General features: G+C 58.8%; 1 protein-coding gene across 2 annotated transcripts; it reads right to left on the bottom strand.

Moving 5' to 3' along the window:
* Positions 1 to 21: 21 nt before the first annotated feature.
* Positions 22 to 26692, bottom strand: LOC140711535 (tubulin polymerization-promoting protein-like). 2 transcript variants are annotated; one of them, XM_073014873.1, is made up of 3 exons: positions 25870 to 26692; positions 12287 to 12601; positions 22 to 215 (listed from the first exon to the last, which is right to left on the bottom strand). In XM_073014873.1, exons 1-3 carry the CDS (start codon positions 25881 to 25883, stop codon positions 122 to 124), a joined length of 423 nt encoding a protein of 140 aa, XP_072870974.1. In that variant the 5' UTR covers positions 25884 to 26692; the 3' UTR covers positions 22 to 121. The 2 variants fall into 2 exon arrangements, with proteins under 2 accessions (XP_072870974.1, XP_072870975.1); XM_073014874.1 differs by having other exon boundaries at positions 26603 to 26688.
* Positions 26693 to 27997: the final 1305 nt, after the last annotated feature.

The following is a 27997-nucleotide window of genomic DNA, read 5'->3' as shown; positions in this document are numbered from 1 at the left end:
GCGATATATTTCCACACATGAGGCAGGAGGGGAATGAAGATCCCGAAGGTGGCCGAGGAAAGGCCCAGGAAGACAGCCCAGGTCACCACCTGGAAGTAGTGCAGGGGTAACGACCAGCCGTTCACTCTGGAGATGCGGGGCGGCAAGACCAGATCTCCGTTGTTGAGCACGGCTTCTGGGGCGACGGAACACTGGCTCCTGGCGCGGGTGTCCATCTGCAGGATACAGAAGGGGAGACCAGCCCCGTCAGCCCCAGGGAGGGCTGGCCCCGCCCACTGTCAGGGAGACCTCAGGGACTGGGAACATCAACCCTGAGGACCAGCAATGACAGCCAATGGCCCAGCACTGCCTGGGGCCGCGTCCCCGGAGGAGGGAGCGGGGCTGGGATGGAGCCGGTGCAGGGCCCTGCCCAGGGGAATGAACAGACATGCTGTAGAATCTGACCCCCGCCACAGCCGAGCGGCTACAGAAAACAGCTCTCCAGGCTGTGGGGGCTGCTGGGCGGAGGACCTGGCCAGGCACCCGGTGCTGGTGCTACCGCCCCTCAGTTCCCCCGAGGATTTAAGTTCTGGGGAGCCCTCGACAGCCCCCACACAGTGATAGGTCCCAGAACCCGTTCACGAATACACAGGCTCACCCAAGACTCCCCAGGTGCCAGAGGAAAACCCACATCAGAAAGAGGCCACACGGAGCAGAGGGGGGCGCCTGAGAGAAACTGAGGCAAAGCCAGAAGAGCTCGTGAGCCGTTACTAACTGCTGCAATGCTGAAATCTGCCAGATCCTCCCCGAGAAGCCTCCCTGAGCTTCCCAGAGGAGCAGGACCTGAGAGCTCACTTCATAGGGTCCTGTGTGTCTCCCCTTCCACAGGACAGGGTAGCCCGTCCAGCCACGCGGGGCTGGGGCAAGTCCAGGTAGGCAGTGGCTGGGAGGCTCTGAACACACACTGCAGCGGCTCCTGGCCAGTCAGGTGGGGAGGGAGGCAGGGGAGGGAGGGACGTGGTGTCAGGGGAGGGAGGGACGTGGTGTCAGGGGAGGGAGGGATGTGGTGTCAGGGGAGGGAGGGAGGGACGTGGTGTCAGGGGAGGGAGGGACGTGGTGTCAGGGCAGGGAGGGACGTGGTGTTAGGGGAGGGAGGGAGGGGCAGTGAAAGGCACTCAATGGCCGCTATGGTGTGGGGGATCTGGAGGGGCTGGGCAGTCTCGACAGGAGTGTTAGGAAGCTTCCCCACGTTATGCCTCGTGCAAAGCCCTTGTCGTCTCTTTGGGAAAAAACCTTCAGAAAATGAAGTTGGTATTACACGTACTACTTTGGGAAGAGAGACACTGAGAACTAGTTCACAATTCTTCTTCCTTGCAGTCGTGAACGTCCACGATTCAGTGGCTCTGCGCTGCCTTTGGGGCTCCTCCCTGGTCCTCCAAATGTGACGCCAGGCGGATGTGGGGCCATAGGGCCCTGGGGCTTGAGTCACACAAGAATGGCTTAGGGAGACCCGAGAGACTCACAGCTGTGAAACAAGACCATGGCGCCTTGGCCGGGCGCGGGGGCTCACGCCTGTAATCCCAGCACTGTGGGAGGCCGAGGCGTGCGGATCACCTGAGGTCAGGAGTTCGAGACCAGCCTGGGCAACATGGTAAAACCCCGTCTCTACTAAAAATACGAAGATTAGCAGGGCATGGTGGCACATGCCTCTAATCCCAGCTACTCGGGAGGCTGAGGCATGAGAATCGTTTGAACCTGGGAGGTCGAGGCTGTGGTGAGTCAAGATTGTGCCACTGCATTCCAGCCTGGGCAACAGAGGGAGACTCCATCACAAAAGAAAAGAAAAGGAGGGGAGGGGAGGGGAGGGGGAAAGAAAAGTCCAAGGTGCCAAGGACGGAAATAGAAACACAGAAAGACAATCTTGTACATTAAAAACACAATTCCCAATTAAAAACAAAGCCCAAATGAAAGTGCCAACAAACAGAAATGATGTTGCCAAAAATCACATTGGTAAAACCTGGATGATCAAATCCAGGAAGGACCACAGATCTCAGAGAGGAGGAGAGAGGAATCGCTCAGCGGCCTGGAGCCTGGAGCCTGGAGCCTGACCCTGTTCATCCGTCAGGCCTTCAGAAGAGGAAGGTAGAGCGTCTGTGAGAGAAGAAAACACTGAAGAACTTTGAGAAGTTTGAAGGCTTCAGGTCCACACTGTGCACAAGGGCCAGAAAGGATGATTGGAAAAAGAAACTCATCCACACCGGTGAAAATGTGAGCGGCAAGGATGTAGAAAAAAATCCTGCAGTGTTCTCAGAAGAAAACACGAGGGAGATTCATTACAATATATGGATACCCGCAAATTGTACTGCATCCGTTTTTTAGACATAGAGCAATTCTTCAGGTTCTGAGAGCATTTTAATCTAAAATGTACCTGGCCAAAGGATAATCAAAGTTTCAGAGAAAACAGATTGTTTTGGAATGTGTGAATATTCAAAGTACACCAACCATTAATCATTTCCAAAAAGAATTATTTAAAGATTTACTCCATCAAATAAATTATTACAGATAAAACATGGTGAGCAAATTAATCTAAAATTATATCTAAATTAAATCCAAAACAAAACCAAATCTAAGTGACAGACGACAGAACCACGAACCTGCACCACCGGCCACAGGTGCGGAGTGTTGGGGTCACGCTGTTCCACAGAGCCACGCGCGGGGGCGTGGGAACTCCATGCTGGCCAGCACACAGCCATCTCCTCCCAGGATCTCGGTACAGCCCAGGACAGTGGAGCAGCCCAGCAGCAGGGGCCGCACCTGCCCCACGGAGGACAGCGAGCCAGGGGACAGACCCCACGGAGGACAGCGAGTGAGTGGGACAGACCCCACGGAGGACAGTGAGCCGGGGAGAGACCCCACGGAGGACAGCGAGCCGGGGGACAGATCCCACGGAGGACAGTGAGCCAGGGAGAGATACCCCATGGAGGACAGCGAGTGAGTGGGACAGACCCCACGGAGGACAGTGAGCCGGGGGACAAACCCCACGGAGGACAGCGAGCCGGGGGACAGACCCCACGGAGGACAGTGAGCCGGGGAGAGATACCCCATGGAGGACAGCGAGTGAGTGGGACAGACCCCACGGGGAACAGCGAGCCAGGGGCACGGACCTCACAACAGCCAGGGAAGACTCCAGGACAGCTCCTTCCCCTCAGGCCCACGCTCAGCCTCGATACCACCGTGGCCTGTGAGCACATTCACAACCCACACCACACACCACACACCACAGGCCACATACCACACAACCCACACCACAGGCCACACACCACACACCACAGGTCACATACCACACAACCCACACCACACACCACACACCACACAACCCACACCACAGGCCACACACCACACACCACATACCACACACCACATACCACACACCACACACCACCGGCCACACACCACACACCACATACCACAGGTTACACACCACACCACACAGACTACACACCACACACACCACACATCATACCATACACAATACACCACACAACCCATACCACAGGCCACACACCACACAACACACCACACACCACACCACACAGACCACACACCACACACAACACACCACACAACACATGCCACACAAACCACACAGACCACACACCACATACCAGACCACATACCACATACCACATAGACCAAACAACCCACACCACACACCACGCACCACATACCATGTACCACAAGACCACACAACACACCACATACCACACAGACCACACACCACACACACACCACACACAACACACCACACAACACATACCACACAAACCACACACCACATACCACATAGACCAAACAACCCACACCACACACCACACACTACACACCACACAGACCACACAACACACCACACACAACACACTACATACCAGACCACACACTACACACCACATACTGCACAGACCACACACCACACACACCACACAACACACACCACCACATAACTCACACCACACACCACAGACCACACACCATACAACACATACTACATAGACCACATAACACACACCACACAACACAAATGACACAACACACAATACACACCACATACACCACACAACACACAACACAGACCACACACATCACACACCACATACACCACACACCACATACCATACTACACAGCACACACATCATACAACACAACACAGACCACGCACAACACAAACCACACAACACAGAAACCACACAACACACAACACTATACAACACACAACAAACACCACACATCATACAACTCATACACCACACACACCACACACCACAAAACACACACCACAGAGACCATACAATTCACAACACACACACACCACACAACACACAAAACAGACCACACACCACACAACAAACTCCACAAGCCACACACCACACACACTCCACACAACCCACACGCACACACCTCACGCCACACTGCACACACATATGTAACACAAGCAAAACACACACACCACACAAACCACACACTGCACATGCACCACATGACACGTACCAGACACCAACCACAAATGCATCACACTCCACACACCACACACTATACATGAACTACACACAACACAGGGACCACACAATACACACAACACACAGCACACACACAGAACATACTGCATACACACCACACACCACACACCACATACACCACACAAACCACACACCACACCACATACCGCACACATACCACACCCCCCACAAAACACACACCACACAAACCGCATACCACACCACATACTGCACACATACCACACCCCCCACAAAACACACACCACACAAACCGCATACCACACCACATACTGCACACATACCACACCCCCCACAAAATACCACACACAACACACAATGCTCACATTCTCACACACACCACACAATACTCATATTCACACACACACACCAATGCACACACTTGCACACACCAAACAATGCACACACACTCCCACACACACCACACAATGCACACACACTCCCACACACCACACAATGTACACACACTCCCACACACTACACAACACACACACACTCCCACACACATAATGCACACACACACACCACACAATGCTCACACTCCCCCACACCACACAACGCACACACACTCCCACACACAATTCAAGTGAAAGGAGCATCTGTGAGTCGTGACACTGAAGGCTTGTGATGTTGGGTTCAGGAAGTGAGCACGGCTGAGAATGGATGGGCCCCGTGTTATGACAACTGGACTGAAGCCCGGGGAACTGGCTGCCGTGCACCGGGGCTGGCAGCACAATCCTGTGTGGCGGACCCCAGGCGCCTCCTGTCTGCCCCCATCTGTGCGTGTGGACACGGCCCCCTTCTCAGACTGGGCCTCCATCCTTCTCTGCACCACCACACGAGAACCAGCCCCTGACACGCACCCCAGAGACCACAGGTGCCCATCCCACCCTATCAGGTCTTTAAGATGCCATGGCCTCCTGAGTCTTTCCTGTTCCCATCTGTGTATATGTCACCAGGCCCCGAGAGTCTGTCCCGGCCCTGTCCCTACGTTTATGACTCCATGTTCCCCCGAGTCTGTCCTGTTCCCCGTCCTGTCTTGATGACACCAGGCCCCCGAGTCTGTCCCGGTCCCGTCCCTGTCTTTATGACACCGAGGTCCTCCGAGTCTGTCCTGGTCCCTGTCCCAGCTTTATGACACCATGGTCCCCCAAGTCTGTCCTCTTCGTCCCTGTCCCTGTCTTTATGACACTGTGGTCCCTGAGTCGGCCCTCACCCTGTCCCTGCCCTTATGAGTCTGGCCCCCGTGACATGTCCTCACTCTCCTCCAGCCCCCCAAATGTGTCCTCGTCCCCCTCTGGGCCTGCTCGGCCATGCTTTTTCCACAGGGACCCTCTGGAAGCCACTCCACCCTGGTGAAACCTTCCATTCCTGTACTCCACACAGTGGGAACGGCCTTTTCTGAGGCCCCTTAGGAGACAAATCCTCATTGCCTGAGTCCCCGACAGTCTTGCTGTGTCGCCTTTACTGCTTGACTCCTTCAGGGTGCAGGGATTACATCTGCCTTTTGGGAACACGGGAAAGTAAGCCCCCACTTTCCTTACCGCCAGAATCCACAGTTCCTTCTCACGCCAGTCACATCACAGGTCCAGGCTGAAGAGCAAGAGAAAAGCAGCATCGCTCTCGCTCACTCCAGACCAAAGTGAGAGGTGGGTGGGCTGCCCTGGTCGACACGGTAGCCACGGAACCCAGGGCGCCTCATAAAGCCATGACAGTTGGGAGGTTGAGGGGACAAAGGGGCATGAGGAGGGGGGAAAGCGTGAAATGGACTCGGGCGTTGGTGAAATAATGCATGCAGTGGTCTATTTCCAAGACAAGGTGCCTTGAACCGGTTTAGGTCAGCAAACCACAGAAGAACAGGATGTACTAGTCCCCTGCTTGGATTGCCGATGCCTGCTTGTCGGCCTCTCCTTCCCCACCTTAACACCTGCTTAGCTGCCCTCGCCTGAACCAAAGAAGTTTAGTCTAAAATGAAAGTTTATTAACCTGCAAAAGAGCTCGCTTTGTCTGTATATCAGTCTGCCCAGCTACTCAGCTCCAAAGTCAAATACCTGAAAGCCCCTGAGCTGACTAGGATTGCAATGCACTCTGGACCGCAACAAAATGCAGCAAGACAACCCTAAAAAAAAAGACCACCTAAAACCCCTACCCAACAACCAACAGGCAACATCCAGGAAGACTGCAACCCCAGAGTACTCAGCCTCGGAGGAGCCCAGGGAGGGGCCTCTGCAGCTGGTTCTGAGCAAAGACGTCAGCCACCGTGGCTCTGACTGAATTCAGCGCGTTTCTTCCCAGTCTCACAAGTGGAGGGAATTCTCTAGCAAGTTGTTTCATTGGCTGTCCTGTGAGCTCAGGAATTCGGTCACTGGCTTAACTCAGGGCACAGTTTCACCATGACCCACGCCAAGGAAGGATTTCTCCTGAGAAGGGCCAGCAAGTGTGTTGAAGGGCATCCTCCCTCCCGTCCCTGCAGCCCTCCTCCCTCAGCACTCAAGGCATTTCCAGTTCCTGTCAGCTGGGGGTCTCCACTGACTCCTATCTGAAGGCCTCCGATGTGGGTCAGCTGCTGATGCTGCCTTTGGGGGTGAGGATGGGAAGGTGGACAGGCATGCACCCCTTTCTGTTAGCAGGGGCCCCTCCAGGACCCCCACCGTGAGGAAGTCGCCCATAGTCAGGGGCCCTCTTGCCGGCTGAAGCTTGCTGGGTCTCACTCTGGTGCCTGGAACCTGCAGTGGCCAGAGGTCTGCTGCCCATGGACATCCTGTCAGGGGCACACACGAGGTACGCAAGTACAAGGAACAGCTGGGCAGGGGCAGGTGCCCAGGACGACACGGGGAAGGGGCAGGAAAGCCTGCCTGACAGTTGTCCAGCGCTCGGGGGCTCTGTGCACTGTCCATCCAGATCTGACCTCTCTGCTCAGGACAATAATCGCTCTGGAAGCCGAGTGGAGGACCTCACGGCAGACAGGCGGACAGGCCTGGAGGACAGACATTACCCTTAGCAGTGAGCGAAGGGAAGGCAGACGCCCAGAGTCCTTTGCTCAAGCAAAGCATCAGACAAGACCCAGCACTGCACAGACCAAGTCACGTCACGCACAGACGCCGTGGAGGGATGTGGCCACAACCCAGGATGGGCCTGGCACGGGCTCCTGTCCTCAACACACAAAGGCCAGACAGCTGGATGGAGGGTGCGAGAGGCCTGCAGACCCTGGTACCCGCCCAGCTCACTGTGGAGCAGGTTCCAGGCCATCAGGGACCCAGAACGTCTAACTGACAGGTGGAAAGGATGAGCTCCCAGCCCACGCCTGGACCGTGCACCAGACATGCCAAGAGCCTGCACACAGGTCTGTGGTCACCTAAGCCCCACCAGCCAGGGCCTCCAGTCAAGCCCTGGGAAAGGTGCAGCCGGACAGGGGACCAGCTTCACCCTCCCCCGGCGTGGCTCTGGGCTTACCCTGACAATGTCTGGGGAAGGTCCCACAGAATCTAAGCCACTTCTCAAACTCTGAACAAAGGCTGCCAGGCCTCAAAGGTGTGTAAGCAGACCCATCACCCAATGGCGCCAACTACAAACTCCACCTGGTATCCAGTAAACGATTCCCACGCACACAAGGGCAGGAAAACACAGCCCCAAACCAGGGGAGACTCAAAGCTGAGATCAGGGAATCAGCAGACAAAGTGTAAGAACGGTGACTACAGACATGCTCTGTAGAACTGGGTAATGGGCAGAGGCTAGAACAGTGTGGGGAGCTTAAAGACAGGAAGATGAGGGAAAGTCTGGAACTTCCCAGGGACTTGCTGAATGGCTGTGATTCAAATGCTGATAGTGACATGGACAGTGAATTCCAGGCTGAGGTGGTCTCAGATGGAGATGAGGAACTCAATGGGAATGGCGGCAAAGGTCACTCTTGCTATGCTTTAGCAGAGACTGGCAGCATTGTGGCCCTGCTCTAGAAATCTGTGGAGCTTTGAACTTGAGAGAGATGATTTAGGGCACCTGGTGGAAGAAATTTCTAAGCACTAAAGCGTTCAAGAGGTGACCTGGCTGCTTCTAAAAGCCTATGCTCACTTGCATCAACAAAAAAATGACCTGAAACTGGAACTGACATTTAAAAGGGAAGCAAAGTGTCAAAGCTTGGAAAATTTGCAGCCCAGCCATGTGGTAGAAAAGAAAAAGTCATTTTCTGGAGAGGAATTCAAGAGGGCTGCAGACATTGCATAAATAAAGAGGAGTCAAATGTTAATAGCCAAGACAATGGAGAAAATACCTCAGAGACATTTCAAAGACCTCTGCGCAGTCCCTGCCTGATGGTCTACGAGGGAAAAATGGTTTCGTGGCCAGGCCCAGGGCCCCAATACTCTGTGAAGCATTGGGACATGGTGCCATGGTGCTCTGTGTTCCTTCCAACCACAGCTAAAGGGACCAAGGTACAGCTTGAACCAATGCTTCAGAGGGTGCAAGCCCCAAGCCTTGGCAGCTTCCATGTGGTGTTGGCTCTGTGGGAGGGCAGAAGGCAAGAGCTGAGGTTTGGGAACCTCTACCTAGATTTCAGAGGATGTATGGAAAAGCCAGGGTATCCAGGCAGAAGTCTGCTGCAGGGGCGGGGCCTTCACGGAGAACCTGTGCTGGGGCAGTGCAGGGGGGAAATGTGAGGTTGGAGGCCTCACCCCACACAGAGTCCCCACTGGGGGACTGCCCAGTGCAGCTGTGAGAAAAGGGCGACCGTCCCCCAGACCCCAGAATGGTACATCTGACAGCTTGCACCATGTCATCTGGAAAAGCTGCAAGCACTCAACACCAGCCCGGGAAAGCAGCCACAGGGGCTGTACCCTGCAGAGCCACAAGGACAGGGCTGCCCAAGGCCGTGGGAGCCCATCCCTCGCATCAGTGTGGCCTGGATGTGAGACAAGAAATCAAAGAAGATTATTTGGGGGCCTCAAGATGTAATGACTGGCCTGCTGGGTTTCAGATTTGCAGCCTGCAGCCCCTTTGTTTTGGCTGATTTCTCCCTCTTGGGATGGGTCTATCTACCCAATGCCTGTACCCGATTTGTATCTTGGAATTAACTAACTTGGTTTTGATTTTACAGGCTCACAGGCAGAAGGAACATGCCTTGTGTCAGAGAAGACTTTGGACTCTGGACTTCCGAATTAATGCTGGAATGAGTTAAGACTTTGGGGCACCCTTGGGAAGGCATGATTGTGTTTTGCAATGTCAGAAAGACAAGAGATTTGAGAAGAGTCAGGGGCAGAATGATCTAGTTTGGCTCTGTACTCCTGCCCGCATCTCACGTTGAATTGTAATTCCCAATGTTAGGGGAGGGTCCTGGTGGAAGGATCATGGCGATGAATTTCCCCCTTGCTGTTCTCCGTTCTCATGATAGCGAGTGACTTCTCGTGAGATCTGGTTGTTTAAAAGCACTTCCCCCTTTGCACTCTCTCCTGCTCTGCCATGTGAAGACACGCATTCTTCTCCTCCATCTTCCGCCATGATTGTAAGTTTCCTGAGGCCTCCCAGCCAGGCCTCCCAGCCAGCCTGAGGAACTGTGAGTCAATTAAACCTCTTTCCTTCACCAATGACCAGTCTCAGGTGGTTCTTTACAACAGTGTGAGGACAGACTAACGCACCACAGCACATCAGCACCAAGCTGCTGAAAAGTAGTAATAAGGTCAAAATCTCAGAAGCGCTGAGAAAAACAGCTGCTGTGCAGAAAGGTGCTGTCACAGCAGCCTGGGGCCAGGGTCCCCTGGAAGGCGAGGCCAGTCACAGCTGGCGTCTGGGGTCCCCCCTGTGCTAGGGGTTGTTCACAGCTCCAATGACAGGAACAGAGCGGTTTATGCTAAAGCTCACCTTCTCTCCGGGTCTGGATTTTGGTACCTGCCTGGCAAGAGGGTGCCCTGTGACCAGACCCCAGTGACCCTGGGCACCAAGCCTCTGACGAGCTTCCCTGGTGGGCATTTCACATGTGTTCTCATAGCTCACTCCTGGGAATTAAGCACGTCCCATGTGTCTCTGCTGGGAGTGGATCTGGGCCTCACACTGGATTCCCTTGGACGTCACCCACGCTCTTGTCCCTCTGCTGCTGTTGGCGCCCATCCCCTATAATAAATCATGGCCATAAGTGCCTGAGCAGAGCCAGTGGAGACAGGTGGAACGTCACCATGGGGACCAGTGGGACCCATGGATCCAGGCTCCACAAATGCCGCTGGAGGTCAGAACAGCTGGGAGGCGCTGCACAGGCAGCCTCCCTGGTGAGGGCTCAGTCTCCAGGACTGCCCCACCGGCTGATGTCAACTGAAAGCCCCACACACAATCCACGCAAACCACAACTTCCCAACACGAGCCAGACAGACCACAACTTCCCAACACACAAGTCACATAGACAACCTCCCAACATGTGAGCCACACAGACCATGACCTCCCAACACGTGAGTCATGCAAACCACAACCTCCCAACACATAAGCCACACAGACCACAGCAACTTTCCAACACACAACCCACACAAACAACCTCCCAACACATACACCACACAGACCACAGCAGCTTCCCAACACACAACCCACACAAACAACCTCCCAACACACGAGCCACGCAGACTACAACTTCCCAACATATAAGCCACACAGACAACCTCCCAACACATGAGCCATGCAGACAGCAGCAACTTTCTAACACGTGAGCCACACAAACCACAACTTCCCAACACACAAGCCACACAGACCACAACTTTGTAACACACGAGCCACGCAAACCACAACCTCCAAACACATAAGCCACACAGACCACAGCAATTTTCCAACACACGACCCACGCAGACCACAACCTCCCGACACGCGAGCCACGCAGACCACAACCTCCCGACACGCGAGCCACGCAGACCACAACCTCCCGACACGCGAGCCACGCAGACCACAACCTCCCGACACGCGAGCCACGCAGACCACAACCTCCCGACACGCGAGCCACGCAGACCACAACCTCCCGACACGCGAGCCACGCAGACCACAACCTCCCGACACGCGAGCCACGCAGACCACAACCTCCCGACACGCGAGCCACGCAGACCACAACCTCCCGACACGCGAGCCACGCAGACCACAACCTCCCGACACGCGAGCCACGCAGACCACAACCTCCCGACACGCGAGCCACGCAGACCACAACCTCCCGACACGCGAGCCACGCAGACCACAACCTCCCGACACGCGAGCCACGCAGACCACAACCTCCCGACACGCGAGCCACGCAGACCACTGCAACTTCTCACCAGGTGCAGGCAAACAGAAGCAGACGCCTCTGAAATGCCCCCACTTCAGCATTCTTTACATCCCACCCCATGTGCATTTTGAAGACTCACTATGAAAAAAAACCATAGTTCAAGTTAACGTTTTTTACGGACTACATGTTGAAACAAAACGTTGGATATAGAGGTGAAATAAAACCTGCCGGGATGAATGTCACCTGCATTGCTCTACTTCTCTTTTCAGGGCTAGTAGGAAGCCTGAGACTGCAGACAGCCTGTGCTGTTTCCATTGGAGACACTGGGTCTAGAACGTCTCCTGCCAGAAAGGAGAGCGCAGTCAGCTGAGTGGGCTCCACCACCACACAGACCATCTGTGGCAGGAGCCACGGGAACAGGGTTGGTGGCCTATCATGGACCATCTGTCGGATCCAACACCAGTCCCACAGACCCCATTAGCCAGGTCCCTCGGCCCGTGAGCCAAGCGCACTCACTTGATCTTGCTGAAGACGATGTCCACGTCGGTGACCGTCACGTTCCTACCGTCGATCACCTGGCAGTCCTTGCACAGCTTCGACCAGTTCTTGCCGTGCATCTCCCTCCCGGTGGCCCTGGTGTCCCCGTGCACCACGAAGCGCCGGAAGGCCTCCTCCAGGGCACTGAGCTCGGGGGCCGCGGCTGCCCCCTCACCGGCACCCTCCGACTCCAGCGACAGCCTCTTGGCCGCCCGGTCCTTCGAGGGGTCCCCCGGGGACTTGGGGGGCGTCCTGTTGGCAGCTCTGGCGGGCTTGGCCTCGTCAGTCATGTTGCTGTGGAGGAAGGAGAGGAGAAAGGTGTCACCCGGGCCATGTCTCAGCTGACCTGGGTGCAGCCCAGGAGACCCGCCATACCAACGAGCACCAGGACGTGGCTGAGACGGGCAGGCCCTCCCGGGGCGACGTGGCGAGGGCTGAGACGGGCAGGCCCTCCCGGGGCGACGTGGCGAGGGCTGAGACGGGCAGGCCCTCCCGGGGCGACGTGGCGAGGGCTGAGACGGGCAGGCCCTCCCGGGGCGACGTGGCGAGGGCTGAGACGGGCAGGCCCTCCCGGGGCGACGTGGCGAGGGCTGAGACGGGCAGGCCCTCCCGGGGCGACGTGGCGAGGGCTGAGACGGGCAGGCCCTCCCGGGGCGACGTGGCGAGGGCTGAGACGGGCAGGCCCTCCCAGGGTGACATGGCGAGGGCTGAGATGGGCAGGCCCTCCCGGGGCTGGGCGTGAGGCCCCTCAGACCCTCAGAGCCAGCTGCCCTGGAGGCACGCGTGTCCAGCTGCCAGGCAGAGTGGAGCCAAGCAAGGCCTTGCCCACTTGCCGTCATTGGGCCAAGGACCCCCTAAGTCAGATAAAGCCAGCAGCACACACAGCCCAGGGTGGGAGCTGAGCTGGGTGCCAGGGGCTCCAGGCCGAGCAGGCTCAGGGTGTGACTGGCAGCGTCACAGCCCATCCCGGGTCCTCCCCACCGCCACACTTTCCACTGCCCCTCCTGTGGACGCCCGCTCTGCAGCTCTGGGGGACACCTGAGGACCACACCCTCCCCAGGGTCCGTGACCGGACGCCTTCCTCTGGGAGGGTCCACAGCGGTCCTGCGACAGTGGCTCCCACCCCAGTGCAGAGCCTCTGACCCTAGATGGAGCTTTGGGCTGGGGGGCGGGGGCGGTGCGTGTTGGCCCTGGGGGCACCTGAGGATGCTCTGCCCAGGTGCCCTGGGCCTGCCGAGCCCACGGTGCCCCAGCCAGGGGAGGGGACTGCGGGTGTGCAGGGTTGAGGCAGTGGTGGGGTCACGGGCATCGGGGCACAGGGACGCCCTCTGGACTTTGCAAGGCGCCCACCCCCAGAGCAGGCGGCTGGGCCGTGGGGTTGAGAAGACTGAGGGGTGCCGCCCAGGGAGGGTTTGGGGACGCAGGGCTATGCCACAGGGCAGGACTGCCGAGGCCGCCTCCCCACCACACATGGTTAGACCCAGTCAGGCCCTGAAGGACTCAGAGTGAGGTGCTGGGCTCTGCACGAACGCCGCTTCCCCAAGGGGCCCGGACGCCAGGTCGGCCGTCAGCACTGCACTGAGAGCTGAACATCGCCTCGGCCCACAGACAAGAGCTGGTGGGAGGGTCCGTGCCGAGGACACAGGTCCATGTCCCAACCCTGGGACTCACGGAGCCCTCTCAGATCTGGAGTTCTCAGCACCAGTCATGGCCAAAGTGTGGCTCTGTCAGCCTGGGGGTACTGAGTGTGGCCCCTGCTGACCTTGAGATCCCACAAATTCCCCCAAAACAGCTGGAAAAAATCCAGGGGTGCTGCCTACACTGAGGACCTTAAGGGCCTCAGGCCCCTCCCATTCGCCCCTTTCCCTGGAAGGCACCGAAAATGCAGATGCCAACACAGCAGAGGACACAGGGGCAGGACCCAGTCGGGGCAGGACCACGTGGGGCAGGATCCCTGTGGGGGCAGGGCCGCGTGGGGGCAGGATCCCGGCGGGGGCGGGGCCGCGTGGGGGCAGGATCCCGGCGGGGGCGGGGCCACCTAGGGTCAGGATCCTGGGGGTAGAAGGGCTGGGTCAGGTGTCGAGCCAGGAACAGTCTCCCGTTTTATCGCTGACACCATTTCTTTGTCTGAAACAGGAGCTTCTCACAGGCCTGGCCTGTTTCCACTGGGCCTCTGCAGCAGAGGACACTGGGCAGGAGGAGCGGTTGGGAAATTCCCAGAAGCAATGGTGGGTTTTGTGAGCACCCAGAACAGTGGTGGGCATGCGGGTCAGAGGAAAAGAACCTTCTGGGATGCTTCAAACTCAGGGCCGCGTTCTGTGGTCTTATCTCCTGTGGGGACGCGCCTGAACAAAGACCCTTATTCACACACCTCAGTGAGTCATCTGAGAACCTGCACCCGTGGGACCCACCTGGGAGCAAAGGGATGAGGGAAGCCCCTCGGAGCCGCCTTCAGGGCTCACGCAGGACGTCCCACCCATCAGCGCGTGCTTTGCACGAGTTTTTAATAAGCTTGGAGGTTGGCCTTGGAAGGCTGAGCGGGACATAAAGCGTCCTGCCCTCGTGAGGCCTTCAGTTGGGGCAGGTGATAAACAAATAAACAAGTAATGAAACATCAGGCAGCGAGGAGTGAAGAGGACAAACTGAGGCAGGTCAGAGGAGGCCAGCAGGCAATTTCAGACCCGGCGGAAGAGGACGCGCGTGAGCAGAGATGCGGGCAGGCGGGAGTCACGGTGCGTGAGGATGGTCCAGCGCACGGCCCCTGCGCCTAGGTACCCCTGCGCCCCTGCTGGGCAGGCACCACCTTTGCTGGGCTCAGCCCCGCTCAGCACAGCAACAGCATGAGATGGCACGAACGAGAGCACTGTGGGGGCCGCGGGGGAGAGGGCAGAAAGGAACAGGGGTCAGGACATCGCCAGATCTACTGAAGACAGACACTGGCTTCAAACGTTCTGAGGAAAAATGCTTCCGGCCGGGACTTGGATACCCTCGTCCTCCGTCCCCACTCAGGCTGAGGGGAGGGAGGCCACCTGCAGTGGGTGTGAGCTCAGAGACGTGGCCACACCCCCTGCGGAGGTGCTTGGTGACTGGGCTTCCCAGGAAGACGAGGGTGACAGCCGTCAACAGCCGTCAACAGCCGAGAAGAAGGAGTAGATGCAGGAACCCACAGCCGTCACGGGAGTGAGGCCACGGGCGCTTGGGAGGGCCGAGGACCAGGCCCAGGCAGTTTTGGAGGGAAAAGTAGAATCCGTCCCAACTCAGCCCCAGCCTTTCTGCACCAAGGGGTGGAGCGGTGCTGACCTCAGACGCTGGCTGCCAGAAATGCTTCCACAGCCGGCTCTGCGTGGGGTGCACGCTCAGGGATCTCACACAGGGACTCGCCTCAGAGCCCATCTGAGCTTCACTGTTCTACGTACTTGTAGTTTTGTTTTTACCTCAAACAGGCATTAGCTTAACAAAATATTTTTTTAAAAGTTTAAACTAAAATAGACAGAATGAATCAGGCGCGACGTGCTGCTGTCGAAGACAGCCAGGCTGCTGCTGGGTCTGGAGGAGAAGGACGCGGCTGCCAACCCCGAGCGGCAGCAGAGGAGACGGGAGTCCACTGTCTGGATCGCTTCATTAGACCCATGTGCTGTTTCCACAATGACGGTAATAGAATACATTTAATTTTAAGAGAATGTGGAGGTGTCAGAGGGACAATGAGCCTGGGCGGGCACCTCTCCCTTGGCGCTCACCACCAAGTGTAGTATGCAGCTGTGCCAGCTGCTTCTTGGATGGGCGGAGGCCAGGCGTCCTCCACTTTCCCACAGTTTCTGGACGCAGCGCACCTGAGCCCTGGGTGCAGACCCTCACACCGTTTCCCCCGGAGGCTCTGCTCTGTCACCGTGAGGGAAAAGAAGGTCGTGTAGCAGAAGAGACTCCAAGAAGACAAACTGCTCACCCAGGGATCAAAGGACAAGCTCCCAGGCATGCACCCACCATCTCCAGGTGTGTGCCCTGAGCCCCCAGGGGGCTGCACTCCCAGGCCTGTGCCCACCATCCCACATGTGCCCTGAGCCCCCAGGGGGTTGCACTCCCAGGCCTGTGCCCACCATCCCAGCTATGCCCTGCACTCCCAGGCCTGTGCCCACCATCCCACCTGTGCCCTGAGCCCCAAGGGGGTCACCCTGTACTCCCAGGCCTGTGCCCACCATCCCAGCTGTACCCTGCACTCCCAGGCCTGTGCCCACCATCCCAGCTGTGCCCTTCACTCCCAGGCGTGTGCCCACCATCCCACATGTGCCCTACACTCCCAGGCCTGTGGCTTGCATCCAGGTGTCCACCTGCACCCTCTCCCGCTGGCCGGCGCCTCCCTCGTAGGAGGGACATGCCCAGCCCTGCCCAGACCCAGGTGCCTGCTCACAGCACATGCCCCTTCCCTGGCCAGACCCCATGGGAGTCCAAATGGGGCCTGGCCAGGACCTGCTTGGAGGCTGAGCCCACCCCACACGCGCCCCCACCCCTAGGGCCTCGCCAAGGAGTCAGGAGGATGGTGCCTATGGGCTCACCCACAGGTGTGGGCCAGACTGTGTTGTCCAACTGGCATTTTTGAAACAGGCTTGGAGAGGGGAGAAGACAAGGGCAGAGGTGGTACCACAGATCTCAAAGCAGGGCAGGCAGAGGCAGACCCCAAAGGGTGGCTGTCCTGGGGAATGAAGCGTCCTCACTGGCCAGGGAACGCCTGCTCCAGGTGCATCACCAGTTCCAAGGACTCGGCTGCCCAGGCGGGGCTTCGTCCCAGACACCTCAGGCCACCTTGCCCCCAACCCCATGGGCTGTCCCTGTTCCCCAAAGGCCCCACGGAAAATCAACTGGGCCCAACTTGTCAGAATGAATCTCCTGGGAAACGCCTTAAGACTGGATGCTGGACTGCCCGAAGCCAAACTTACAGAAAAGCTGACAGAACAGAAGTGACAAGGCTGGAGAAACAGCAGCCGGCCTCTGATCACAGACCTGTCCAGGGGCTGGAAACCCGGGTGTCCACGTGGCATCAGTAAGCAGGGCCAGGGGCAGTCACTAGGACCGACCAGGGCTCTGTCACTAGGAACAAGTGTCTCTCACTTGGGCCAGGGGATTCTCACTAGAACCTGGGGTCTGTCAGTCTCCAGACTGGGGCCTGTCCCTTGAGCCTGGAGCCTGTTACTAGGACCTGGAGCCTCTTACTAGGACTTGGGGTCTGTCACTAGCTCCAGGGGCCTATCCCTTGGGCCTGGAGCTTGCTACTAGGGCCTGGAGCCTGTTACTAGGGCCTGGGGTGTGTCACTAGGGCCTTGGGTGTGTCACTAGGGCCAGCTGCTGTTTTAAAGGTAGCAGCAGCCTTGGTGCTCCCTTGTTCACTGCCCACGCCCACAGGGGGGTGGCCCCGACAGAGCCCACACAACTCCTCTCCACGTGGACGGCTGTGGGGTGGCTGAGCCTTGCTGGCCGAGGAGGCTGGTGGACAGGCCGTGCTCACATTAACAGGAGTGCCGGGTCAGAGGTTGAGGCAGGAGCCACGGAGCCAGTGGGAGCCACCACCCCTCTCAGCTCATCACCCCTCCCTGGGGCCTGAGACCCCAGAGTCAGCCCTCGGCCCTGCTCAGGCTCTGGCCTCCCTGGGAACCTCTGGCCTGGTTGCAGGTGTCCTGTAGGCCCCCTGGGTTGTGCTGGGCTGGACCAGGCCGGGGGTGACCTCTGACAGCTCCAACTGCCCTGGAGAAGCCACCAGCAGCTTCTCCAGAACAAGACTCTCCCTCAGGCTGTGCCTGCATGAGGCCATCGGGTGCGAGGGAGATGGGGAGGGGCTGCACCCCGTCAAGGATGAGAAGACTGAGGCGCAAGCAGCTGTCCCACCATGGGCCAGGGAACAAGCCCAGGGCCTGCCATGCCCGGGATGGACACCGCACCGCCCCCGCCAGCCCCCACTCCTTATTTCAGAGCCCACCTGAGCACAGTGCAGCACTTTGACAGACGGTTCCTGGTTTTCCTTATCATCACACCACACTCTTGCTCCGTGGGACTCTCCATGTGAATGGCCCCACTCTTCTCGGCCCAGGTCGCCTATCAGGCAGTCAGAGCTCCCGATCAGAACAAAGCTGGCAGTTTCCGAGTCTGTGCACTTCCCCCTACAGTGCAAGATGCAGGATGATCAGCCGCTCAAGCCCAGCGTCCCCAGGGCACACTCGAGAGCACACCCCACCCAGAGGCCAGGCAGGTGCACACGGCCAGGGCCGCCCCAGGATGCCCGTCCAGAGAGGTCACAGTCCTGAAAGGCCACGGTCCTGAGAGGTTCCCATCGTGAGAGGTCCCCAGTCCAGTGAGGTCGCTGGTCCTCAGAGGTCACTGTCCTGAGACATCACTAGTCCAGAGAGATCATCAGTCTTGAGAGGTCCCCGGTACAGAGAGGTCACTGTCCTGAGAGGTCACTGGTCCAGAGAGGTCATCAGTCTGAGAGGTCACTGTCCTGAGAGGTCACTGTCCTGAGAGGTCACTGGTTGATCCTGAGAGGTCACTGGTCCAGAGAGATCGCTAGGATGGGGTCTCCAGGCCTGGGCTGAGGCTCTGCCCCAGAGAGGACCTGACGTTGGTCTCCTGCTCTTCAGGGACCCTGAGGGTCAGAGCCAAGCCCAGGCTGAGTGCAGTCCCCAAGGAAGTGGGAGGAGGAGGGCAGGGCTGAGTCCTGTGGCAGCACCCGCAGCACACCACACTTGGACCCTGGTCGTCTCACATAGCGTCCTCCGGCCATCCTGCACGGGGCCACTCGGGACCCCTGCCACTCACCACAACCGCGTGGCCTCAGATCCGGGCAGGACAGGGCAGGCTTCATACTATCCTAAGTCCCATGGGGTGGGAGGGGCCCTGCACAGGAGCCTTCCGGTAAGGGGGGCAGAGGAGCAGAGGCTGCGCGGCCCCAGCCACCTCCACTCACTCTCCGCCCTCAGAAGAAGTGAGATGGGTGCACGGGAGCTTCTTGGGTCAACAGGGTGCACCCAGAACCCAGCCCCTGGTGCCCTCTGCCTCTGGGAACCACATCTTGGCCCCCATCTGCAGGATGTGGTCCCCGCAGCCCTCAGCATGGCCACTTTGGGGACGGCCACCGGAGCCCATCTGCACATAGGTGTAGGGATAAGAAGGCAGGGCAGTTGCAGAGAAAACCCTCCCAGGCAACACAGCAAATCCCTTCTGAGTGGGAGACTCAGGATTAAGGATGACAGGGAGACACAGGAGGGAAGATGGAACATTCCAGAGCACTAGGGCCGAGTATCCAGGCCACAGACGCCGGGGCCGTGGGCACCAACTTTGCCACCGAATGGCCACCGTGGGACGGAGGTGCAATGGGGCTCCCGGACTCTGCAAAGGACACTGCAGCAGAGACTCATCCTGGTCTGAGACGGCTGTCCGAGGCTCAAGTGAGAGTTAAACCACATCCACAGCCAGTGCCCACCACCCACGCCAACACCATTTCTCTAAAGCACCACACAGGACATTCCGCCAACAGAGCATCCCAAAACGGAGTAAAGTAGATCCCGGCTGGCTCATCCCATCAACCACGTCCGAGACTCGGCAGCTGCAGATGCGGTGGGACAGGCCTCCATTAAAGGCATATCCCGTGGGGACAGCCAGGGCTCTCACGGGGGCACAGCAGGTTAGAGAACACAGCTGGGGCTCTCACAGGGGGCAGAGCAGGTTACAGGACACGGCAGAACGAGGGGCTGGTCCCTCATCCAGCGCAGCTTCACTGAGCGTCAGACACACAAGGACCCTGCCCTGCCCCAGCCCAGTCACTGCCCTTGGGTTGCCCTCAGGGCTCCAGGTCCAGGGCACCTGCAGTCAGCTGAGACCAGGCCAGCTCCGGGCCAACGGTGGCCCCATCTAATCCCCAGAACCTGTGAATGCAACCTTGTTTGGAGAAAGGATCTGGAAATGAGATCATCCCGGATTATCCATGGCTGAGCCCTAAATCCAATGGTGAGTGTCTCTACCTAGAAGAGGCAAAAGAGAAGACACAGAGAAGAGGAGAAGGTGCTACAGGCTGAATTCGTCCCCTCCAAAATCCACACTGGAAATCCCCATTGTGGTGGCATTAAGTGCCAGCAAGGACACGGGCCAACAGGAAACTGTGTGGGTGAATGGCTTCGACCCCTCTGGGAACTGCTTGGCATCATCTGATGAATGTAAAGACACACATGATCCCGGATCCAATGGCTCCACTTCCAGATTGACCCAGGAGACTCCTGCCCACGTGCCCCAAAGAACATCCCAGGAATGCCCACGACAGCTTCATCCCTAGTTGCCAAGAAAGGGAAACTGCGTGGACAGGCGCCTGCTGCCAGTATGGTGGTCTGAGGGACAGTGGGCATCCCCGCGGGAGTGTGGGCAGCATGAGCGCGAGCGCCTGGGGCTCCTTGACGCAGTGTGGACGGACCACTCGCACACACTGTTGACCACAGTGAGCCGGCACAGCAGAGTGCCCACTGCGTGGCTTCTGGTTAAACGTTAAAAACACAGGCAAAGCCAAAGCACAGTGCTCAGGAGTTGGTGATTCGATGAGAAAACAGACAGTGAGTAAGACCCCATCCCACTCCCAGAACACGAAGAGAGGCAGCCCACAACGACTGGCACTAGAACTGCAGGTGGACTGTGCCAGGTGCCAGCTGGGGCCCTCACAGCAGGCGGCCTGGGGACACGTGGCCACTGGCGAAGGTGGCAGGAACAAACCTGGTGGGAGGTGAGGCTGAGATGAGCTTCACCCCAGTGACTCTGCCCATGGCCCAGGCTCCTCTGGCACTGAGAAGGCAGAGGTGCCACCCTGCCGAGGAACAGAGGAAACCTGCACTTGGGCAGCCTTAGGAGAAGCCGGGGCTAGTGTGCACAGGAGAGGACGGACGCCCCAGAAGCAGCCACGGCGGCCAGGTCACCTGTGAGACGCCATGGGTGGGAGATGCAGGTGGCTGTGCAGCAGTGCCCTGGGCTCAAGGGCAGGGGCTGGGTCAGGTCCCTGGGGCTGGCTGGGGCCTGGACATGGCTCCCTGGCCCTGAGGCACCAGCAGCACTGCTGAGTGGGTGGGACTGACCTGGTCTGTTTCTGGGCAGGGATCCAGTGTGAGCGGGTGAACGGCGAGTGGCAGCCATGGGCATGGTGAGCTAAGCACACTTGGCACACATCTGTGGGCCAGGAAGGCGCGTTACACACTTCCTGACAAGGCAGAGGGTGCTGGGAGCTCGCCTGTCAGACGTGAGGGCACTTGGGCCAGGGCCTAGGTTTGAAGCCACATCCAGACCCCAGGTAGCAGGACGAGCCACAGACAAAACTCCTCAGACATCCGATTAAAGAAGGAAGAGGTTTTATTTGCCCAGGAGCGTCGGCAGACTTGCGTCTTAACAGCTGAGCTCCCTGAAGACAGAGTTCCTGGCCCGTTTAAGGGCTTACAACTCTAAGGGGTTCCACGTGAAAGAGTCGTGATAGATTGAGAGCACATGTGGTTAGAGTGGGGGGGGGGGTTAATCTTTTAACCTCAGGCCTGGTCATCAGTGGCACCTGCTGGTCTTGCCACTGACTTCATTTCTATTGTTTTTCAACTTTTACTTCCTCCTCCTCTTCAGAGACAGGAGACAGTAAGAGAAATGGCTTCTCTCCTCACCCATATGGGTGCTCGCTGCTTCTGTCCCCACTGACTGATGACTGATGGCCAGAGGGAGGCAGTGGGTGTGTGAAGTCGCCTGGCAGGTGCGGCTGTTGGTGGCATTCCCTGGGCAGAGGTCACATTGGACGTTTGTGAACAAATGAGCAGGTTGGGGTTACAGGTTATGGAATCTGGGAAATGTGGTCTTTGATGCCATGCACCCTGGGGGATCACGTGGAGCCCACATGGGTGGGGACCTTTGATCATGCCAAGAAGTCAGACGTGAGACAGAGTCGGCCCGGAGGAACGCACGCACCAATCCCTTCCCTGAGCCGCACTGAACGGGGAAAGGGCTCCAGGTGGCCTTCACTGCTGGGCTTAAAGAAAGGTTAAGAACCTCCCTTCCCTTCCAGAACCTCACTTTTCAATGACGTCAGCACAACTGGGGTCCTCAGAGGAGGCGCTCACCCTTCCACGATGGAAGGGAGAAGCCCGGCTTTCTGAACGGATGAGGCTGCAGAAGGCAGTTGGTATGATGAAAAGACAGAAAGCTGTTGCCTGCTTCCACTCTTTTGAAAGATTTTCTATATTTCTTCCCCAAAGAAAGTCATGCATTTGGACATTCAGACATTAAATTACAATTCATAATTAAGTAGTGCTTGCACAGTTAAAGGAGAAACCTGGAACTCAGAACAGTCTTAATTTTTCTATCAGGAAATAAGATTTAGGGACAGCTGATGTTTTTCTTAATTCTTTTTTTGAGAACCGCGTGCCACTTTCCTGCGGGGTGCTGCCCTTCCCCAGGCGTGATTCCAGGGGGCTGCAGACCACAGAACCCGCCCCTCCCCTGGATCCAGCAGGGCCAATCAAAGCCATTCCCAGGCAGAGCCCTGCAGCTCGGGGGAGGGGCTTCCCCACTGAGGAGGTGCTGCTGAGTTGATGTGCCCTGGAGGCCCTGGCGGGGAGAAGGCCTGGAGGTGATATGCCCAGGATGGGGAAGCCCTGGGCCGGGGAAGCCCTAGGGAGGGAGAAGCGCTGGGTGGAAGAACCCTGCAGGTGGGGGATGCACTAGGGGGCGGGATGCACTGGGGAGGGGGAAATCCCCTGGCGGGGATACGCTGGGGAGGGGAATTACCTGGGGAAGAGGATACCCTGGGTGGAGATTCCATGTGGGGAGGAAGCCCTGGGTGTGGGGTTACCCTGGGTGGGGGGGTGCCCTAGGTGGGGAGGATGCCCTGGGTGTGTGTGGGGGTACCCTGCGTGGAGATGCCATGTGGGGAAGAAGCCCTGGGTGGGGAAGATGCCCTGGGTGGGGGGTGCCCCGGTTGGGGGAGATGCCCTGGGTGTGGCGGGTGCCCTGGGTGGGGAATCCTTGTGGACGTTGTCCTGGGTGGTGGAGCCTTGGGGAAGGAATGGCCTAGCGGGTGGCTCTGGGAGGGGGTAGCTCTGGGAGGTGGATGTATTGGGAAGAGGATGTCACCTTAGGTGGATACCTGTTGCTGATGCCCTAGGAGGGAAGCCCTGTGTGGGTGATCATCAGGGTGGGGGGTGCCATGGGTGGGAGATACAGTGAGTGGAAGCTGTCCTGGGTGGGTGTTCTACTGTGTGCAGAATCACCTGGGTGGGAGCTGCACCAGGTGGGGGATCATCCAGGTGGGGGATCATCTGGGTGGGGGCTGCCCTGGGTGGGGGACCATCTGGGTGGGGGCTGCCCTGGGTGGGGGCTGCCCTGGGTGGAAGATCATATCAGGGGCATGCGGTGGGTTGTGGCCCTGTGGCACCCCCTAACACACACACACCAAGAAGAAGGTGGTCTCCCTAGGAGGAGGATCCACGCAGGGCATCTTGGGGTTTGGCTGGTGGATGCCGGGGACCAGGTCTGAGCCCCAGATGTGGCTGGGCCTGACCCACGCAGCTCCACCCCTTCCTTCCCAGGAAACACCTTTTGCTCAGCAGTAGGAACTAGGCGTGTGTAGATTCTGCTGCCTGATCCTGGCTCCTGGCTGAGGGTTTGTGGGCTCAGATGGACTTGACACCCGGCCGTAACCCTCCTGGGCGCAGCCTTCTGGCTCCCCCAGCCCAGGCGGAGGCAATGACTGACTCTCCTCACCCAGAGTGATTTCCCGAAGGCGCTTCTGCCTGAGGGCACCAGGCTGGGCCAGGTACTGCAGGGCGCTGACCAGCACTGGCCTGGGGGCCCCCAGAACCCCAGATGGCATCCCTCTCACACAGTCCTCCTGTCTCACCACCAGCTATAAATAGACTCGGCTCTCTGCTGGCACGGCGTCTCCCAAGGAAGCTTTTAATTCTCAGCGTCCTCTGCAGGGAGTGGCTCCCACAGGCCTGGGAGGGAACAGACTGCCTGCTCTCCAGAGAGCTCCCCAGTCTCCATCTGTGATGGGTGACCCTAATTTTCTTTAGGAAGTTCTCCTGAGCCCTGTGTGTGGCGCTTTGGCCTTTGTGCCCACGGAGGCCCCCTGCAGCCCCTCCCGCCAGACCCTGCCCAGCCCTGTGCACGAACCCTGTTGACCGATTCTCAGGCCTAGGGCAGCCACTGCCAGTGTGAGGCTTGCAAATTAGGGTAGAGTGGTCAAAAGGAAGCCCCTTTTGACCGTTTCTATGAGCATTTCTATGTGCATTTCCACAGTGAGGATTTATAACCTTGTATAATCGTTAAAACATGTATTGCAACTTCAGGGAATTCGGGAAGATGGACCAACCCCAGCTGTAAGATGAAAATGCAGCCAGTGACCAGGGGAGCTTCCTCCACGCACACGCGGTCCAGTCCCCATGACTTCATGCTTTGTGAAGATGCAGAGCGAGTTCATGACGGCGCCTTTCGGAATCAGGGATCCCATTAGAAACCATGAAAGCTGCAGACCCCTCCCGGGAAAACGCACACACCCTCCTGGAGCTCGCCTTCTGCAGCTGCTCCTGGAGCCCGCCCCTCCCCCACAGGCCCTCCGAGGATCACGTGGTGGGGAGGCGCTGGCACCCAGCTGCTGACAGGCGCGAGAGCCCAGTTCAAGGCGCCGGCGTCAGGCTGCAGCTGCCTCACTCCCCTCCACTTCCTGCCCCTTCCAGGCCTCGGTCCAGCCCCATCTCCTAGTCCCAGGCCACAGGGAGCTGGGTCACCTGCCAGGGGCAGGGGCTGGCTGGGCGCGGGGGGAGACCTCTCCCCCAGAGAAGTCGGGCGGGCTGGGGTGGGCTGAGGGGCCCAGTCCTCTATGGGTCTCCCAGGGGCCTCGCACGCAGAAGAGCCAATAAACATGCCAGGTGGATCAGCGGTGACACTGAGAGGGAACGCAAACCCCCATCCAAACAGCAACCCGGCAACCCCCATCCAAACAGCAACCCCGCAACCCCCATCAAAACAGCAGCCCCCAACCCCATCCAAACAGCAGCCCCCAACCCCCATCAAAACACCAGCCCCCCAACCCCATCCAAACAGCAGCCCCCAACCCCCATCAAAACACCCAAACCCCATCAAAACAGCAGCCCCCCAAACCCCATCAAAACAGCAGTCCTCCAATCCCCATCAAAACACCAGCTCCCAAACCCCCATCAAAACAGCAGCCCCCCAACCCCATCCAAACAGCAACCCCGCAACCCCCATCAAAACAGCAGCCCCCCAACCCCATCCAAACAGCAGCCCCCAACCCCCATCAAAACACCAGCCCCCCAATCCCCATCAAAACACCAGCTCCCAAACCCCCATCAAAACAGCAGCCCCTAAACCCCCATCAAAACAGCAGCCCCTAAACCCCCATCAAAACAGCAGCCCCCAACCCCCCATCCAAACAGCAGTCCCCAACCCCCCATCCAAACAGCAGCCCCCAAACCCCCATCAAAACAGCAGCCCCCAAACCCCATCAAAACACCAGCCCCGCCACGGCCGGGGAGGGACGCACTTCTCACCTCCCTGGCTCCATTTACGTAACCGAAACCGCAGAATAAAGGGCTCCTCAGATCCTCGGGCGCTGCTCCCAGGGGTGCGGGAAGGTGTCCCGGCAGCGCCTCTCCATCGCCACAGGCCCGCGGGCGGTAGCCAAGGCCCGGAGAAGCCCGAGGCGCTGCGGGGGACGGTCTGACACCCCCACCTGCCGGGACGCGGTGGTGTCAGGACCCCGAGACGGCTCATTCTGGGCCGTTTCTATGGCCCGGGATCTCTGAAAACCTGCTGCGGGCTGTGGCTTCATTCCAGCCCTCCACGCCCTAATTTCCCACGCCTCACATTGGCGGCGGCCCCCTAGGCCTGGGAATAGGGAACGGTTCGAGTCCCGGGCTGGGGAGGGCCTGGAGGGAAAGGCTGCAGGGGCGTCCCCGGCAGCGAAGAAAGGCCAAAGCGCCAGGCGCAGGGCCCGGAGACGGTGACAGACCTGTCCCTGGCGCGGCGGACGGTGACCCCCGCCCGTGGCCTTTGCGAAACCTCCCTGCCGCCTCCGGGCACCGAGCGCGCAGCGCCGAACTCCGGGCATCCTAATCCGGGGGCGCCGGGACGCGCGAGACGGCCCGGGAAGGGGGCTCGGGTGAGCGCGGGGGGCTGGGGCTGCGGCGCAGGTGGCTGCTGGGGCTGACGGGCCCGGTCTGGTCCCCGTCCCCTGGTGCCCCCCGAGCCGCGCCCGCAGGACCGAGCCCCGCGCCTGCTTACCTTGGAGACGCAGCGATTGCAGCGGTGGCGCCTCAGCTACTCCACAGCGTGCGACCCAGCGCTCAGAGGAGCGTTCCAGCCTCTGCAGCACGCCAGCCCCGCCCTGTGCCCTCCCCCGGCCCCGCGCTCCTTCGTTGGCATCTCCATCCCCGCCGCCCCACCCGGCCCGGGAAACGCACGGGGCGCCCCGAGGCGTCTGCCTTACAAGGCCGGTTCCGCGCAGGCCCCACCGGCCACCGGGTATCCGCTCAGCGCAGGGCAATTACTGAAAACTGACGCACAGCCAATGATGTGATCCACGCACAGTGTCCGGTTTTGAGATGTTTCCTGGGCTCCTGAGAAAATCACTACAAATGGGTTGAACAACAGGGGTTCCCTCGTATGCCTTAGGAGGCCAGAAGTCCGACATCAAGGCCTGTGCGCTCAGGAGGTTCCCACCTCTTCCAGCTTCTGTGGCTCCAGGCGGTCCTGGGCGGTGGCCGCATGGCTCCACCTCTGCCCCTGTCCTCACGGGGCCTCCTTCCCAGAGTTTGTGTCTGTCTCCTCCTTTGCTTATCAGGACACCTGTCACTGGATTTAAGGGCCACCAGGATAAGCCGGGATCATCTCAAAATCTTTAATGGAATTACATCTACAAAGATCCTATTTTAAAGGTCTTACACTCAGGTTCTGGGTCGATGTGAATTTTTTGGGTGGGGGGCACTACCCCCCCAGCACCAAAGCTTTTCCCAGCCCCACCAGTGGCGCGGCACCAGTGACCAGCAGCGTTCACCGAGGCGCCTGCCTGCGGCTGTTTCCACGGCTTTCTGCACAGGTTCTGTGTCCGCAGCTGGGAGCACCAGGCCAGGCAGCTGTCACATAGCAGGAGGCCGGCTCTCAGGGACAAGCCCCTGCGCCCAGCACCCTCGCCCACCCTGCCTGGGTTTGGCGTTGGGTTTTGTGGGCAGAGGTTCAGGCTGACAGTGGAGGTTGGGCAGGACAAACACAGCATGTTAGGTAGCACTGGAAGCCCTGGACGGAAGCGATGGCGGGAGACACTGGACCATCCGGGTCTGCAGTGGGAGACCAGGACAGGAGCCCAGGTCCGTTGGGAGGCCCCATGCTGAAGTTGGAGGCACAGGGAGTGGGGGGAGGAATGGACTCCTGGGGACAGACAGCAGCAGACATGCAAAGGCCTCCGACGCCAAGTATGGGGATGCTGGGTCCCAGCAGCTGAGGTGGGGCCGCTCCCACCAGGCCTGCAGCTGGACCTGTCAGGCGTCCACCCACCCCTGGCAGCTGAATGTCCTTGGATGGCCTATGGGCTGAGCAGCTTCTTTGGGCCCCGTGGGGGTGTGGCCCACAGCAGGTGAGTAGTCACGGCCCCTTGAGAACCCTAAGCAGCTCCTGTGTGGC

Source organism: Chlorocebus sabaeus, chromosome 4 (assembly GCF_047675955.1).
Source record: "Chlorocebus sabaeus isolate Y175 chromosome 4, mChlSab1.0.hap1, whole genome shotgun sequence".
Taxonomy (NCBI): domain Eukaryota; kingdom Metazoa; phylum Chordata; class Mammalia; order Primates; family Cercopithecidae; genus Chlorocebus; species Chlorocebus sabaeus.
The sequence above is the reverse complement of the archived record's forward strand: the minus strand, read 5'-3'. Positions and strand labels throughout refer to the sequence as shown.

Bases quoted from the DNA above. Each gene is read 5' to 3' on its own strand.
- LOC140711535 (XM_073014873.1), bottom strand. The intron at 216-12,286 runs GTGAGTGCGCTT...TGTATCCTGCAG, and splicing joins ATCGTCTTCAGCAAGATCAA to ATGGACACCCGCGCCAGGAG.